Source organism: Nothobranchius furzeri, chromosome 7, assembly GCF_043380555.1.
Source record: "Nothobranchius furzeri strain GRZ-AD chromosome 7, NfurGRZ-RIMD1, whole genome shotgun sequence".
Taxonomy (NCBI): Eukaryota; Metazoa; Chordata; class Actinopteri; order Cyprinodontiformes; family Nothobranchiidae; genus Nothobranchius; species Nothobranchius furzeri.
In genome coordinates this window covers 51,756,640-51,774,262 of record NC_091747.1, presented here as the reverse complement: position 1 = coordinate 51,774,262, position 17,623 = coordinate 51,756,640, and the positions used below count along the sequence as shown (strand labels likewise).

The 17,623-nt window shown below is 43.6% G+C and overlaps 1 protein-coding gene across 2 annotated transcripts in view; it reads left to right on the top strand.

Moving 5' to 3' along the window:
- Positions 1 to 17,623, top strand: part of arfgef1 (ADP-ribosylation factor guanine nucleotide-exchange factor 1 (brefeldin A-inhibited)) — a 63,074-nt gene that overhangs the window by 44,223 nt on the left and 1,228 nt on the right. For both annotated transcript variants that reach the window (XM_015955240.3, XM_015955239.3), the window contains 29 exons: positions 4,138 to 4,372; positions 4,452 to 4,551; positions 4,626 to 4,765; positions 4,834 to 4,942; positions 9,454 to 9,655; positions 9,723 to 9,834; positions 10,738 to 10,943; positions 11,027 to 11,111; positions 11,196 to 11,361; positions 11,445 to 11,596; positions 11,676 to 11,804; positions 11,898 to 12,056; positions 12,650 to 12,794; positions 12,887 to 12,977; positions 13,061 to 13,101; positions 13,189 to 13,358; positions 13,564 to 13,715; positions 13,978 to 14,150; positions 14,268 to 14,428; positions 14,530 to 14,660; positions 14,747 to 14,876; positions 14,953 to 15,088; positions 15,887 to 16,025; positions 16,191 to 16,263; positions 16,376 to 16,535; positions 16,659 to 16,798; positions 16,873 to 17,044; positions 17,127 to 17,265; positions 17,486 to 17,603. In XM_015955240.3, coding sequence (XP_015810726.3) covers positions 4,138 to 4,372; positions 4,452 to 4,551; positions 4,626 to 4,765; positions 4,834 to 4,942; positions 9,454 to 9,655; positions 9,723 to 9,834; positions 10,738 to 10,943; positions 11,027 to 11,111; positions 11,196 to 11,361; positions 11,445 to 11,596; positions 11,676 to 11,804; positions 11,898 to 12,056; positions 12,650 to 12,794; positions 12,887 to 12,977; positions 13,061 to 13,101; positions 13,189 to 13,358; positions 13,564 to 13,715; positions 13,978 to 14,150; positions 14,268 to 14,428; positions 14,530 to 14,660; positions 14,747 to 14,876; positions 14,953 to 15,088; positions 15,887 to 16,025; positions 16,191 to 16,263; positions 16,376 to 16,535; positions 16,659 to 16,798; positions 16,873 to 17,044; positions 17,127 to 17,265; positions 17,486 to 17,603 — 4,066 coding nt within the window. The remainder of the gene's footprint in view (positions 1 to 4,137; positions 4,373 to 4,451; positions 4,552 to 4,625; positions 4,766 to 4,833; positions 4,943 to 9,453; positions 9,656 to 9,722; positions 9,835 to 10,737; positions 10,944 to 11,026; positions 11,112 to 11,195; positions 11,362 to 11,444; positions 11,597 to 11,675; positions 11,805 to 11,897; positions 12,057 to 12,649; positions 12,795 to 12,886; positions 12,978 to 13,060; positions 13,102 to 13,188; positions 13,359 to 13,563; positions 13,716 to 13,977; positions 14,151 to 14,267; positions 14,429 to 14,529; positions 14,661 to 14,746; positions 14,877 to 14,952; positions 15,089 to 15,886; positions 16,026 to 16,190; positions 16,264 to 16,375; positions 16,536 to 16,658; positions 16,799 to 16,872; positions 17,045 to 17,126; positions 17,266 to 17,485; positions 17,604 to 17,623) is intronic.

Below are 17,623 nucleotides of genomic sequence, written 5' to 3'. Positions count from 1 at the left end.
CGGGGAGCCTCCGATTGGCGGATAGAATCAGGCAGCGGGGGCTTCCCGCAATGCGCGATTCATTATCTTTCTCGAAATTGAGGGGTAAACATCTCCTCTGACTGAAGCTGTCTCTGTCTGAAGAACACACACACACATACACACACACACGGTCTTGAGCTGCCACGCTGGAGGACAGACACAGCAGTCTGGGTGCAATATCAGAGTCAGAGTCTCCAAAAGCAACACCGCTCACAGCCGCCTTTGTTTAATTTAAGAGAGACTCCACAGACTCCTCCACACGTCTTTTGCCCCACCCATATGAACGGACATACATGTTCTTGAGAAGTGTGTATGAAAAAACCCTACCGGTGCGAGACCTGGGCTCGACCCCATCCGAACCAGTCAGGGTCGACGTGGAAGCAGCAATATAGAAATGGGAGGGCGTTAAAATTTGGATTACCGTACTGTCGAAAACTTCTTAAAGGAGACATGTTGTATAAAACTCACCTTTTGCAGCCCTTTGTGCTGCCATTTGAGTCTCCATCGCCCCTATAAACACTTTGAATGTGAAAAAAGTTCCAGTTAATTCATTTTCTGTTTGGTTTTAGGAATTTTGTTTGTAAAGCAAGCCATTTTGAAAAGTGCCCATTTGTGATGTCACAATAAGGTAAATTATCAAACCTCCTCTCACCTGCAGGAGTAGAGCTGCTGCTGGAGAAGCAGCAGCTCTACCCCAAGCCCCTTCCAAATATTGGAGCTTCTCATCTTATAGCACTCTGAGTGGGGAATGGGTGGGCATGGCCAGCTCCAGCATGTTTTCTTAGAGTGGCAGAGCCCTGAAGCGGCTTATTTAGGAAGGTACTGAAAATGTCAAGAACAACACTTGAAATTGCTTTAGGTGAGAGGGATTTGTGACAAGATCCTTATAAACATGTTTTGTATCAACCATAAAGCTATTAACGATAACTTAAGAAAAAAGTTATGTGCCCTTTAATTTGTATAGAAATGAAATGGTTGCAGAAAAGCTCCAATTCATCACGATTCATATGGTAGAGCTATGAATTATTCAACAGCTTTCAGACTAATTATAAATATGGTCTAATTTTTTTTTGCTGTAGTTTAATTCTAATTTACAATTCTCAGTAGAGGAAGTTATTTTTTGCTACATATAGGCAGGTCATTACTTTCTTTTTCTTTAGTGGGTCCGTTTTTGACAATTAGAAGATTTTAGAAATGTTTTTCAACCGTCACTCGCGGTTCAAAGTGAGGATCCTCTGCAGCAGTGATGTTTTGGTAATTGTTAATGGAGACAGTGAGGCATCACTCGGCACTTCCTGAATCACTTCCTTGTTTTTGTGAGACACAGAAACCGTTTTAAATCTTCCCCTATAAAAAAAGAAAAAACGGCATAAGTGGAGTGAGGGATTCCACCTTTATTTAATGTTTCCTCTCCTTCAAGCAGGAGGAATCTGCTCTGATGAGTACACCTTTTTAAAAAAAAAACAAATCTGGATTTCTTGTGACTGGTTTCTGTGAAAAACCCAATTTACAGAGTCTGCTTGAGATGTTTTCTCCCTTCCAAACCAGAGAAATGCAGTCCGAGTCTGTGTTGAATGGCTTTGAGCATTACTATGTTGGAAAGTCCTGAGAGACGTGTGTGTGTGTGTGTGTGTGTGTGTGTGTGTGTGTGCGTGCGTGTGTGTGTGTGCGTGCGTGCGTGCGTGCGTGCGTGCGTGCGCGCACGCGCGCGTGCGTGTGTGTTTTGTTTATTCCTGAAGGCCACGCCAGTTACCTCCGATCTGACGTGTGTGTCAGACAGAAACCTTTTACTCGGCTAACAAGGCTATTCCGCCTGATATTTCACTCTGACAACACATCACACACATTAAACAGCTGCAGAATTACCAAGTTATCTAGAATGAATTCATGAGAATGACCAGAAGCTCATGCATCTGATTATTTTTACCAAAGTCTGAGGGGGAAAAAAAACATTTTTTACCAAGAAATCCTCCTTTTTTTGTCCTTGCAGAAAAAGTGAAAGTACATTGTTTTCATGCTACTTAAATCCCACTTTGCAAAAGCAGGAACGCACAGCGTAACTTGGTATATAAAATAGCTGAACGAATGATCTTTTTGATATTTTTGCTGCCTCCTGTCTCACTGCAACAGACAAACAGTCCAGAAAAGCTGCATCTGTGCAGCAGAGGCACTTTGATTAAGTTTCCTGAAGACTGCTGCAGGTTTTTAACTCTGCGGCTGCAGAGATGGAGCTTCATGCAGACTTGCACTCTGCATCTCGCTTTGTTGGTGGATATAAATCTCTTCAAAGGACAGGTTTGTCTTGTATGTTTTAGTCACATTTGGGTTTTTTTATGCAGCTAAATGTTATCAAGTGACTGAAATGATTAAGTCTGTCAAAGCAGACAATGATGTTAGAATTTTAGCAGCTGGATGAAATCATATGCTTTATTTGCACAGGTAAATTCAGATGTCTCACCAAAGACTTATAATTACTAACACGCTATATGACACATAATAGATAAAAGCCTGTATTATAGATACGTCAACAATGGCACCAGGTTACGATACTCCTCAGTGTGTCATTGGAAGTTTGCAGGTAGTAGAAAGAAATAGAGATTCACCGATTGTGGTTGTGATGGCCGATACCGATGTCAAGGTTTTGCACAGCTCTGACCGGCTGATTCCAATTTCTCTCAAACAACGATGCTTGGTCAAATAAAAATAAAAAAATGTTAAAAGTTCTGAATCACACTACTCGGAGAAACAAAAACGTTCAAATGCTAGTTTCGATTATCGGATTTTCTGGATAATTTTACTGGATATTTACGATATATGCTTGTGTCCGTTTTACCAGGCTGGACTCAAAAAGACTTTCCAGGCCATTTCAGGGACCAACAGAGTACCTGAACTAGAGAACGTACTCGTAAACGGCCCGGTTGAGTTGCTGGGCGGGACTTGTGATTAACTTAAGCTGATTGGTTGTAACTCGATGTGAAATGACATCAGCAGATGTCACCAGACAACCAGCATTTGTGAAATTTCAACATTAGAGAAAAGTCTGTTTTTAAACACCTGAAGCCAAAATAAAGTGCTTCTTCTGGTCGTAGGACGCTGCTTTTTATATCACAGCTGCTCCCCTCACCTCCTAAGTTGATAAAAATATGGCGTAGTTTGAAACAAGTAAACTTTTTTTGTGTTATTAATGTCCTTGGACGCTTTCTGGCGCTGATCAAAGCAATCGCAATATGCTGAGTTCTTAAAGTGACAGTGTGTATCTTCCCTGGCGATAGGGAGCAGTAGATACCTAAATCATTGCAAGCAAAAGTATTATTTTTTTGTTGGAGTAAGACCTTACCAACGGATGCCCATTAGAGTCAAAAAGCCCTGGGGATTGCAAACTTCGGCAAAATGGCAAACACATCACACTTCCTTTCATCATTAGCGACGAGCGAGGAGTTAAACGTGTAAAGCAACATTTATGAATGGTGAAAGTTTTGTAACCCTTTGTTACAAATCAGTAAATGCATTTTGTCCTCATGGGCTCCCGTAGAAGGAAACATGGCTTCTGATATGGTGTTGCCTAGAGACTTAGACCCAGTCCCATTTATTTTAGACCTGATTTTTTTTGTTATATGTTACAAAGCTGCCAATATTTTTCAACAACTGGGCATCCTTTCATTCATTTTTAACAACCTTTTCACGAATATTTCTAGAGATTAATGATAAAAACTACACATTGTCTCTTTAAAATCCTGAAAGTGCAGATTTTGTATGGAGATATAATGGCTGAGAGGACCAAGTCATCGTATATTCCCTATCTCTTACCCCCCTCTTGGAAATTTACCTGAGCTACTATAGTGGAAAGGCGGCCCAGGTGGAAGGTCCATTACTGCTAGCAGGAATTCATATTATTGCTCTTTGACAAAGATGCGTTCACACATCTGCATATCTGCCAATCATAGTGAATCAATAATCAACATAAGCATCCAAAGTGCTGATTAGTCATTTTAGATTTAAATGAGATTTTTAGAGGTCATCTGAAGACTCCTACTTGGTATTTCGTGGCTCACCGTGGGGTCCTGATGCTGATTTAGCTTTTTAACAGTCCTTTCCTCGTTTTTGTGTGTGTTTCAGGTCTCATGAACTGCGATCGAAGGTTTTGTCACTTCAGCTTCTACTATCCATCCTGCAGAACGCCGGGCCTATCTTCAAAACAAACGAGATGTTCATCAACGCCATCAAACAGTACCTGTGCGTGGCTCTGTCCAAGAACGGCGTCTCTTCTGTGCCTGAGGTCTTTGAGCTCTCACTCTCCATTTTTCTCACTCTGCTGTCTCACTTCAAGACGCACCTCAAGATGCAAATCGAGGTGAGAAATATTTTAGTTTTTTTTTTTCTTTTTTTTCAGCTGAAATACACACTTGATGTAACGTAAATATTCTGTGCAGGTGTTCTTCAAAGAGATTTTCTTGTATATTCTTGAGACGTCCACCAGCTCTTACGACCACAAGTGGATGGTCATACAGACCCTCACCAGAATATGTGCAGGTTTGTAGTGATTATTGTCATTTGTGTCCGAGTTTATAATATCATGCATAAACTGGTTTATTTGTCTCATTCAGATGCCCAAAGTGTGGTGGACATCTACGTGAACTACGATTGTGACTTGAATGCTGCTAACATTTTTGAACGATTAGTCAACGACCTCTCAAAAATCGCTCAGGGCCGCGGCGGCCACGAGCTCGGCACGACGCCCCAACAGGTGATTGTGATGTTTTTCACTGTTGGATGTTTCCTACAGTCATTTAATCATCTCCCATCCTCATCTAGGAGCTGACTCTGAGAAAGAAAGGCCTTGAATGTCTCGTTTCCATTCTGAAATGTATGGTGGAATGGAGCAAAGACCAGTACGTCAACCCAAACTCCCAGACCAGCCTTGGTGAGTAGACTGGTTTGACAAGCAGTCAACACAATTATGAGAATAAAGAGGCCATGACGGCTTAATGCTGAGTTCATTCTCTGATGCTTGGAGGATGTTGTTGGAGAATCAGAGGCCTGTTGCTGCTGCATCTATGGCAACCAATAGGGGATTAAGTGTTTTAAAGAGAGGAAGGACGGACAGACGGACGGACGGACGGACGGATGGATGGATGGATGGGTGAAGAATGTTTGGAGAAAGTGCAGCTGATCCTCATCTCTGTACAGATTATACCAATGCACTAAGTATGTGGCCGCCAAGGGTGAAAATTGCTGGCCACCCCACTGACATCCCAAGGGAGTTTCCCCCTATTAAATAAGTCTTATTCATGTTCACACACATCGAAGCAGAAATTTGGAGTCTTTCTGCACAGAGGACACCATCTAGTGGCAGAGAAAACGTATTAAACATTAAGCCTCTCTCTTTACCTCCATTTACAGTGGGAAGCAATGCCTCTCGTTCAAGTTCACACACTTCATCAGGGCAACAGAGCTAAAAAAAAACAGGTTTCAATTTTCCAGCACCTGCAATGCAGCTCTAAACCGGACTCCAAATCAGTTTCAGTCAAGTTCACACCATTCTGAGTTTAATTAAAACAACCATTCTAACACAGAAAGTCTTAAGGACATCGATGAGTCCTCGGATGATGGGAAGAAGGGGTATTCATTGGTAGTTTCAGCTCATTAAGAAAAAGAGAGCTACAGTTGCGACTTTCCCATATTCTAGTCAGAATTGACTAAGCTCCTTAGATGAAAAGTGAAACAACTCAAACCCATTATTAATATATACCATTATTAATCTCACGTTATGTCATTTATTTTTAGGGCTGCACGATATTAGGAAAACCTGCGATATTGGATAACAATTATTAATATTGTGGTGACGATATTACTTACGATAATTAAAAATTTAACTCTGGAACAAAAATAATGAAAAACAAAAAAAAATTTCATAAAAATGAGAAAAACAAAAGATGTGAGGAAAGGGAAAAAGAAAATGAACCAGAAAAGGTAATCCGTGGATCCCGGGAAAGGTGGAATCAGTAAAGAGAACAGAGCAAAGCTAACTCAGGTGTTTGCTAACCATCTAAATGAAGCGTCGTCCGCCTCGGGGGCGGGCATCTAACCTATGAGAACCCACCCGATTAGCCAAATGGGTTAAGAGCTTGATTTGATTTGCTAAAATATCATCATGCTTCCATTTGATTGACAGAATGCATTATGTAGCATACATTTGAGCTGACCATTCATTGCGATATTTATCGGTTCATTGTGATATGCATGTTGTGCATGCTGATATCACGATAACGATATATTGACGATATATTGTGCAGCCCTATTTATTTTATTTATACCGGTATGTATTTTTTTTTATACTTACTGGGTTTTTAAGAAATGTCGCTAACTCTGCATCAGTCTAGGTACGTCCACAATCTTCCGTGCATGCTCTGTCATTGACATCTATATGTAGGCAGATGTCTTAACGCTATTGGCTAATGCTCAAGTCAAATTGCATATGGCTCTATGGGACGGGGGGTTAGCAACAAAAAACACTTGACATATTGCTAACATTATAACACAGACTATCACTTTTAAAGATTTATTTTAAAAAATCATACATAATTCCTGAAAGGGGGAAAAACTCCAGATTGCTGCTTTAATCGTGGCAAATGTAGAACTTAAGAAGTCTGTAAGTAAATATAGAATTAATAAGTAAATAATGTTTTTTATTCTAAAATCGGAGGTAGATGTGTTAGCTGTATTTTGTTTCTTAAGCTAAAATCTGAAGGGTCCCAGAGTTACCACAAGGACCGACTTGGTGTGCCACCCTAACATTTTCATTGGGCCCCCATGAAAGTTTTCGGGGTGCACCACTGTGTGGATCTCATCCAGCCAGATGTGGTTAAAGTTTTATTTTGGTAATAAAGTAATCAGGCTGTGCTGGCGTAGACTTTAGTGTAATCTGTCTGGTCTGGCTTCAGTTTTCCTCCAAGGTTAGAAGACTCCGACCCATTAGTAGGGCTGGGCAATATATCGATATTTTTAAAATATCGGTATAATTTTTAAACAAGATATAAGATGACTTTATATCTTCATATCGATATAACTGGTCAAACTGCTATGCTAGCTATTAGCCGCAATGCTAGCGACATGTTGCTCCGCCTCTAAGCGGTTATTACGTGTATTCTCACAAGTTTGCTCTATCTGAGAGCCTCTGGGTGAATGTGCTGCTCTAAACTTTGCATTTAGCATCCTGGTTTTTAATCATTTGGGGGCGTTCAACGCCAACGGAATTCTGTTTATCCATTCTGCTCGTGCGGAGACTAATCAAACCCCTCCCTCCCCTGTGTAATCGGGAAACATCTACGGATAGTCAGAGTGGCCAAATTACCTCAAACGTATTGTAACAGTTTAATAGTAAACTAGAGGGTTAACGTTTTATTTTGAAGGCGAGCTCAACGGGTGAGAAATGTTGTTCCGGTTCCGTTTTTTTCCGCTCTGGTTAGCTATGCTAGTAAATACTCCGTTACGAGCGATTCTGTTGAAAAAGTTAAGAGTTTGTAAGGCATGGGTTACGGCGACAGAAGCCCGAAAATAATCCCCATTAAAGAGCAACCAGAGACTCTGAGTCATTACAGTATAATCGCTGATATGAGTCAGTACGGTTAGATTCCAGCCAGGTTTGCCCTGATTACTAATAACTCCACTGTGCGTGATCCACGTCATCTTCAGTAGATGCAATTACATCATCATAAATTTAGCTTTACATGATATATTTTATTTCTCTGGACAATAAATATACAATATGGGCCACCTCTAGATGAAATTTAAATAATTGTACATTAATTATAAATATATAAATAAAAAGTGCCTGTGGGACATTTGATACACCTCTAGCTCCCAACTGTGTGTGTGTTAACAGACAGCTGTACCAGTGTTTCTAAAGCTCAAACTGGTAGCGAATAGGCACTAAGGTTAAAGTTTGACAAGAATCAATACATTTTTATGCATTTTATCTACTGATTTATGTATGTAATTTCTCAAGACAGCTTGAAGTGAGTTAACTTGTAAACATTTTACAGGAGGAAAAATATCGATATATATCGTATATCGGAATTCAGCAAAAAGATATCGAGATATAAGTTTTCGTCCATATCGCCCAGCCATACCCATTAGCATGGCCACAGTTGGTTGTGGGGTGTACAGCTCACTGTGGAAACGGCAGCTCCAGGAAGGAGGGAGAAAGAGAGTGAGCATTCCTCGGCTCAGTTCCAGCTAGAGGAAGCAGCCAGATGATGCTTCAGTGCACTGAGGCTAATCCAGAAGGTTCAGACCCCCTGAAAAAGAGCGATGTGCTACACTGAGCTGTGATGGAACGCCAGTTCGTGAGGCTGGGAGCACCAGCCCCGCGGGTCTTGGGCACAACAGAGGATTTCTGTCGTTAGCTGAAGGAGGAGCTCAAGCTAAGATGAAGTGCAACTTTATGAAAGAACTGGGAAGATATCCCATAAGCCCCTGGAACAATCCACAGGCCAGCCTCGGGCTGAGCTGTCAGAGTTAACCAGCAGAGACGGCCATGTTGGCTGTCAGGGGCATTAGTGTGCCAGAGCTCCTAACAGCTCATTAGTTTCCAGGCAGCAGCTCAGATCTGAACGTGAAATGTGCCCCGCTGGCTGCCAGGAGTTTCATTACTACAACGGATTTGTGATTGTAAAACATTAGTTTATTTACTGATTGTGTCCTTTTCTCCTCTTTCTAAATGACTCCAAAGCCAGAGCAGGTAATAAAATACTAGGATGCAGTGAAAAATCCCAGTTTAGAGCCTTTAGTTTGGGTAGGTTTGTGTTTTATAACTCGTGTTTGTTGGTTTTGTGTTACCCATAACCACCTTCTTCCTGTTTGTGAGTGTAAGTCATAAATCTGCTGCAGTATGGCATTGTCCTACTTTCTGTTCACCCGGCTGTGCATCTAACGCATCAGGGAGGTCTCTGAATGTTTTAGAGAGTTTCCGCTGAGTAATCAGACGCCCGCTTTGAGCTCGGTGTGGGTTACGAGGTGGACCCGTGCTCCAGTAACAACGGTAGATCCTTCAGCTCCTCTCAGACGGACTCGTAAACGACCTCTCCTGGCATTTAAATTCATTTCCCCTATTTGGCCACACGGAGTGCTTTTAGAAAACCCTCCGTCCATAATATCCTTCCCCTCTGCCTTGCATAGCAACTGTTCCGTGTGTGTGTGTGTGTGTGTGTGTGTGTGTGTGTATGTGTGTGTGTGTGTGTGTGTGCGTGCGTGCGTGCGTGCGCGCGCGCGTGTGTGTTTGTTTGTTTGTTTGTTTGTTTCTAGAATAATAATATTCCCCTCCTGGCCAACAACCACCGTTACAAATGCCTCTGAGTCATTTCTTGTGCCGTTTCCTCTTAGACTCACAGACGTTTGTCTCTTTTCTCAATAATGAATTTTTTTTATCTCCAGGCCAGGAGAAGCCTTCAGAGCAGGAGAGCACCGAGACGAAGGCCTCAGAGACCATAAACCGCTATGGCAGCATCAACTCTTTGGACTCCACAGCTTCATCTGGAATCGGCAGCTACAGCACGCAGATGTCCGGCACCGACAACCCCGAGCAGTTTGAAGTCCTCAAGCAGCAGAAGGAGATCATTGAACAGGGGATCGACCTGTGAGTGCCCATAGATCACCTGAGATGTGTGAGAATGTTTCTAATTATTATTGTTTTTAATACTTAGGTTCAACAAGAAACCAAAGAGAGGAATCCAGTATCTTCAAGAGCAAGGCATGCTGGGTACAACTCCAGAGGACCTTGCTCAGTTTTTGCACCAGGAGGAGCGGCTTGACTCGGTAACAGCCTGGAGTTTTATTTTTTATTAGTTATTATTCTAAAATAAAATAAAACATCTGACTGTGTCTGTCTGTCATTTAAATGTGTCTAGGCCTTTTATTTTTAGTTAGTTTTATTTCATTTATTCTTTTGTTTTATTTTATTTTTAGTTAAATTCATTTTACTTTTTTTGTTAATTTTATTTAGTTTATTAGCTATTAATTTGGGGTTTTTTTTATTTGTTTTATTTGTTTAGAATTTTTTTCTTGTTTCATTTAGTCAAAATAGTTTTTATTTCATTTTTAGTTACTTAGAAAACAATGAAAATGTTTTTGTTAATTTTATTTATTTTTTGCTGTATTTTAATTTGATTTTATAGTTATGTTTATTTGATTTGTAGTTGACTAAGTGTTTTTTGTTTTTATTTATTTTAATTTGATTTATTTTCTTTCATTTATTCAGTTTTTTTTAGTTACTGAATTATTTTTATTATTTTTTTGTACATTTTTAAGTTAATTTTATTTATTTGTTTTTCATTTTATTTACATCAAACAGGAACAATACATTAAATAATAATTTTTTTTAGTTAAAAAAAAGTTCCTGGAATTTTCTCTTTTGCTTTCTGAGAATCTCAAAACATTTTCAAGGCAATTTAGAAAAATGTAAGCTTTTGCTTTTCAAACCAAATTATATTTACAAAAACAGGTTTGGCATGAATCCAGTTTGTATTCTCAATTTTCAACAACGCGTTGATAGTTGCTTAGCAACAGTGGTGATAGAGCCTCTCCACCCTTTCACTTTGTACCACAAGAAAAGCAAAATCTCTCTTTTTTTTAAAGAAAACATGTCCTTCTAACTCAGCCTGTAAATATGGGTTAGACCTTTATAATAAGGAAAACACTCCGACCCCTTCGCTCTTTCAGACTCAGGTGGGAGAATTTCTCGGGGATAATGACCGCTTCAATAAGGAGGTGATGTACGCCTACGTGGACCAGATGGACTTCCAGGGAAAGGACTTTGTGTCTGCACTGAGGATGTTCCTGGAGGGCTTTCGGCTCCCGGGCGAAGCCCAGAAGATCGACCGGCTCATGGAGAAATTTGCAGCGAGATATCTGGAATGCAACCAGGGGTGAATAAGAAACACTTTCAGAAAGTTTAACCAAGGAATGTTTCCTCTGTGTGGCTAAACATATTCTTCATTTCTTTTCCAAGGCAAACTCTTTTTGCCAGTGCGGACACCGCGTATGTTCTTGCCTACTCCATCATCATGTTGACAACAGACCTCCACAGTCCCCAGGTAATGAAGCAGCGGGTTGTTACATGTTAGTAAAACACACATCACAGGGCTTTTGACACGTCTCCTTGTTGTCACCTGCAAAAGGTCAAAAACAAAATGACAAAAGAGCAATACATCAAGATGAATCGAGGCATCAATGACAGCAAAGACCTGCCTGAGGAATATTTGTCGGCCATTTATGACGAGATCGCCGGGAAGAAGATCGCCATGAAGGAGACGAAAGAGCTCACCATGAAATCCAACAAGCAGAGTGAGTATGTAAGAGGTTTGAAGGCGGGGCCTATTTTTCTGCTGGGGTGGTTTCTGATGGGTTTGCGTGTTGGGCGGATGTAGGCGTGGCGAGCGAGAAGCAGAGGCGTCTGCTTTACAACGTGGAGATGGAGCAGATGGCCAAGACGGCCAAAGCTTTGATGGAGGCCGTCAGCCACGTTCAGGCTCCCTTCACCAGCGCCACACATCTGGAGCACGTCAGGCCCATGTTCAAGGTAACGCCAGCAGATGCACACACTGCTGCACACACACACACACACACACACTATGGTAACCATCGTCCCTGTTCCTCAGCTGGCGTGGACTCCCTTCCTTGCTGCCTTCAGCGTGGGCCTGCAGGACTGTGACGACACCGAAGTGGCCTCTCTGTGTCTAGAAGGGATCCGCTGCGCCATCAGGATAGCGTGCATCTTCTCCATACAGGTGCTGCATCCCAAACTGCAGGTTCTCACTGTGTGCCCCACCCAGCTGCAGTCTGACACCCTTTTTTCTTTTTCTTTATTTGTCTTTGAGCAGTTGGAGAGGGATGCGTACGTGCAGGCTCTGGCGAGGTTCACCCTGCTCACAGCCAGCTCGGGCATCTCAGAAATGAAGCAGAAGAACATCGACACCATCAAGACGCTCATCACTGTGGCGCACACCGACGGCAACTACCTGGGCAACTCCTGGCACGAGGTCTGCCCCTCTCGTCATGTTATGTGAAGAATAAACTGATCTTTAAAAAACTTAAACTAAAAGAAACCGACACATGGTGATTTCAAACAAGAGAGCAAAGTTTAAAAGTTAGTGATGTCCACCCGTCCACAAAGGGCACCACCCTGCATGCTTCAGATGTTTTTCTAGCTTCAGTGGGTGATTTGCAGGATTCTGCAGGACTTGAAGACACGTTAAATAGGTAGTTAAGGTGTGTTGGAGCAGGGAGAAGACTAGGAAAATGGGGGCTCGTCCGGGATTTTTAATAAATTTTACGATTTTATGCTGCATTTATTGATTTAAACTTCCCGCTAAGGACTTTTAATGGCATGTGTTATTAAACCTTTTTTACTATCTTGCACATGCCTTTTGTGTTGTGCCCATGTCCTTCCATTTTTCCACCCCATCGGATTGTAACATATTCATATAAGCTATAACGAGCTTAGGTCTGACCTGGAAGTCTGTTCCAACTAGGAAGAAACAGGAAAACTATCCCGGATTCCAGTCCGATACTGCCTTTCTTAGCCATCAAACAGACATTCCCTTTTATTTATTTATTTTTTGCTTCTTCTCAGATCCTTAAGTGCATCAGTCAGCTGGAGCTGGCTCAGCTGATTGGCACCGGGGTGAAGGCGCGCTACATCTCAGGCACGGTCCGGGGCAGGGAGGGCTTCATAACGAGCACGAAGGAGCAGAGCAGCGACGAGTACTTGGGTTTAGGTTGGAGTTCACACACACACACGTCTGTTTTATTTTTATTTTATTTTTTTTTCTCTAGAAATAGTTGTGAAGCTTCTCTTTTGCTCCTGTAGTTGGAGGAACTGTGGACCGTAAGCAGATCGCCAGCATTCAGGAGTCCATCGGCGAGACAAGCTCTCAGAGTGTGGTGGTTGCTGTGGACAGGTATCGTCTTTACCTTGAGCTGCATCCACTATGTCGGCATGATTTTAAAAGCTTTTATTAAATAATCTGTCTTTTTGCCGCAGGATTTTTACAGGTTCCACCAGATTAGATGGGAACGCCATTGGTGAGTCTAACCAAACACTACAGTTGTGTTCTGGATATTTTTTAAACCATAACGACTCACGCTGATCATTTCCTGTCCCCTCTCCAGTGGATTTTGTGCGCTGGCTGTGTGCCGTGTCCATGGATGAGCTGGCCTCGCCCACACATCCACGCATGTTTAGCCTGCAGAAGATAGTGGAGATCTCTTACTACAACATGGGTCGCATCAGGCTGCAGTGGTCCAGGATCTGGGAGGTCATCGGGGACCACTTTAACAAGGTGGGTGTGGCCTAATGCAGAATAGCCGGCAGCATTGTTCTGCATCCAGAAAGTAAAAGTGTATCATGAGTACAAACAAATAAATGTTTCTCTGTTGCAACAGAATTTTAGTTTTTTTCGCCTTGGTTACGAATCAGTAGCAGGCTCTGCCCTCAAAAAGCAGGACTTGCCATCTCCATAAGGTGTGTTTTTTACTTGCTCTCAGGTCGGCTGTAATCCCAATGAAGACGTCGCCATTTTTGCCGTGGATTCTCTCAGGCAGCTGTCCATGAAGTTCCTGGAGAAAGGGGAACTGGCCAACTTCCGCTTCCAGAAGGATTTTCTGAGGCCTTTTGAGCACATCATGAAAAAGAATAGGTGCGGAAACAGACCCCGCCTCTTTTATCCTCCCCTCAGTCTACCTGTGAGGGATTCTGCTCTCCGTTTGAAAAGCAACTGAACTGGAATAACCACTTAGCTGTGAAGAGATGCTTGTCACCATGGCAACAATCACTGTAATCAATCTAGAATCGTCATCCCTACCTGAAAAATGAGCCCTGGGATGTTTTGGATGTGACCCGACATTGATGAAGAGATTTTTCTTGGCTGCTTTAACGTTCTTTCCTCCGCCGTCCATCAGGTCTCCCACCATCAGAGACATGGTGGTGCGCTGCATCGCCCAGATGGTCAACTCCCAGGCGGCGAACATCCGCTCAGGATGGAAGAACATCTTCTCTGTCTTTCACCTGGCTGCATCTGACCAGGATGAGAGCATCGTGGAGCTGGCCTTCCAGACCACCGGGCATATCGTCAGTGAGTCCCAACAGTTTTCCCTCTCCCGTTTCTGCTGCCTTGTTAATCAGCAGCCCGATGAGGCGTCGCCCCCGAACTCACGGCTTTGTATTTTTTTTCTTTCTGGCCATTTCACAGCGAATGTATTTGAGAAGCACTTTGCCGCCACGATCGACTCCTTCCAGGATGCGGTCAAGTGTCTGTCCGAGTTCGCCTGCAACGCCTCGTTTCCCGACACCAGCATGGAGGCCATCCGCCTCATCCGCCACTGTGCCAAATATGTCTCGGAGAGGCCGCAGGTTCATAAAAAGCACTAAAGCCATGTGTTCTGCATGTCTTCAGGCAATAGCTGTGTGTGAGGTAAATATTGATTTTCTCTCTGATTCTTGATTTCTGGCAGGCCTTTAAGGATTACACCAGTGATGACATGAATGTAGCTCCTGAGGACCGGGTGTGGGTGCGGGGGTGGTTCCCCATCCTCTTTGAGCTCTCCTGCATCATCAACAGATGTAAACTGGATGTCAGGACCAGGTAGGTGGAGTTTGGCGGTGGCAACATTCAGCTTTCGTTGCCTTTTGGAGCATCGGGCCAAGCGGGTGTTTGTTTTTGCTCCCCAGGGGGCTCACGGTGATGTTTGAAGTGATGAAGACCTACGGGCACACCTTTGAGAAACACTGGTGGCAGGATCTGTTCAGAATCGTCTTCAGGATCTTTGACAACATGAAGCTACCTGAGCAACAAACTGAGGTTCGTTGAGGGTCTCTCACCTCCCTCCGCCTCCAACAGTCTCTGATTTCTGCCATATTTGTTTTGGGGCTCTCAGAAAGCAGAATGGATGACCACCACATGCAACCACGCACTTTACGCCATCTGTGATGTCTTCACCCAGTACTTTGAGTCGCTCGACGGCCTCCTGTTGGACGACATCTTGGCTCAGCTCTACTGGTGTGTGCAGCAAGGTGAGCAGTTCGTGTAAACTAGCTTGCATTCAGGAAGCTGTCACTCCACCTTTTCTGTGCAGATGAGACGGGCTAGCACAGTTGTTCTCTTTCCTCTGAAACAACGCTCAACACTATTTTAACACTTGGAGCTACTTCTTTCCTGTCTGTTTCTGTGATTCTTGAGCCAGACGCTTGAGAAGCTTCACTAGTAGAGCACTCTGCTGCCCTCTGCTGGCCAAAAACTACACTAAGTAAGTTTTGGTTCGAGTAGAAACAAGCGAGAGGTGGAGCATCGGCTGGGGTGGAGTTTACTGTGCTGGTAGCTTGTATAAATGCTAGCAGGTGGCTTTTTCAGTTCGCCGACCAAGAAGAATTTAGCATTTTTGTGGTCTTCATGGCGGAGTCTGGAATTAAAAGTTATGTCTTTGGAGATGAAACAAAAAGCTAAAACTAGAATGAAAATCAGTGCAGCCTACACTCATTTGTTAATGACAGTTGTAATTCTGCTTTCAACCAGTAGGGGAAGATTTTTAAGAGTAATTTAATTCAGTGTTTCTCACTAGTGGGGCGTGGCCCCTCTGGGTGATGCCAGAGTCAGGAGAATTTAATTTTTTAAGCTTCTTTTTTCATGCTACGCCGCCCCCAGTCACTAGGTGGCACCAGCACTCAGACTAGTCCACAGGCTGCCTGTTTACACCAAGCAGAAGAAGCAGAGCTGTCAGGGAAAAAAACAAAAAGTGTTAGTTGGAGGGAGGGTGACGGAAAATAATTGCGAAACATGTCTTTAATTAGTCATTTCGTCATGCCCGCCTGTAGATAACGAGCAACTTGCCCGTTCGGGCACCAACTGCCTGGAGAACGTGGTCATCCTGAACGGGGAGAAGTTCTCCCTGGAGACCTGGGACAAGACCTGCAACTGCATTCTGGACATCTTCAAGACCACAATCCCACACACGTAAGCTGCTTCTCTGATGGATACGAATAAAGAAAAGAGTGTTAACTAAGATGGAGTTTATTTACTAGCTTGTATCTGAAGCTAGAAGACACTAAATCTAATTGGCTTTGCATGATGGGATTTGTTGTTCTCTAGAGTTTGATGTGTTGCATAATTATTTTTAAGGCTGTTGACATGGAGACCAGCTGGAGCAGAAGGAGAGCCCTTCACATCACACGGCTTGTCCGACAAACAGCTGGTGGGAAAATCTCAGATGTTTACCAAAATGTGTTTTAAATAACTCAAGTTGGGTCGTTTTTATTTAAATAACTTGGGATTTTTAAAGTACGATCTTTCAATTTTTCTCCCAGGACTCTATTTCTCAGAAGTCTTTGGACATCCAGTCCCGCTCTGAAGACCAGAACTCCATCAGCAGCGCCGACAGAGCTGCTGTGGACGCCCGGCGGCAGAGCCAGCACAGCACGGCGTCGGGTCTGTCTGAGGACGTCTCCAGGAACAGGAATCCAACCAGTAATTTGTGTGTGTGTGTGTGTGTGTGTGTGTGTGTGTGTGTGCGTGTGTGCGTGCGTGCGTGCGTGCGTGTGTGTGTTTGCGCGTGCGCGCGTATTTCCTGATGAATCCTTTGTTGTACAGAGATCCAGGAGCAGCGTTTGTTCTCGGCGCTGCTGATAAAGTGCGTGGTGCAGCTGGAGCTGATCCAGACCATCGATAACATCGTGTTCTTCCCCGCCACCAGTAAGAAGGAAGATGCGGAGAACTTTGCTGCTGCTCAGGTACAAGCCGCTGCAGTTTAACGGCGATCGCTGCAGATTTGTGCCGGTTACTCAGTTGAAGTTGTGTTTTGAAGCGGGATGCGGCGGGCGTGGCGGGCGTTCGGGTGGAGACCCAGGACCAGGGGATGTACCACTATCTAACCTCAGAGCAGCTTTTTAAGCTGCTGGACTGCCTGCTCGAGTCTCACTGCTTCGCCAAGGCTTTCAACTCCAACAACGACCAGAGGACCTTGCTGTGGAAAGCAGGTAGGAGGGCGGAGCTTCGTGTTGTCTCCGAACATCTCGTCACGACCCTAAAAACCTGATTTTGGTCATGTGCATGTTAAAGGTTTCAAGGGAAAGTCCAAGCCCAACCTGCTGAAGCAGGAGACCAGCAGCCTGGCGTGTGGGCTGCGGATTCTGTTCCGTATGTACACGGACGAGAGGCGGCGGGACGCCTGGGAGGAGGTCCAGAGACGACTGCTCAAGTAAGCTACAGAGACTCTTGTGACAAGAAGGTTGGATGATGCATGAATGTTCCTTTGATGGATTCGTTTTTGGCTGATACTGAATAAAAGTGACCATCATCCTCACACTTTTGTCGTGATGAGGCAGAGGAGCAGATGCTGCTGGCTGTAAACGACAAACGTTTAAATATATCTGTTTTCTGATTGGTTTAATGTTCTTCCTTGTCTTTGTTTTGTTTAGCGTGTGCAGCGAAGCCGTCTCGTACTTCCTGGCTCTGACGTCAGAAAGCCACAGAGAAGCCTGGACCAATCTGCTGCTGCTCTTCCTCACCAAGGTGCTGAAGATCAGCGACGAGAGGGTAAGACTCAGAAGGATCTG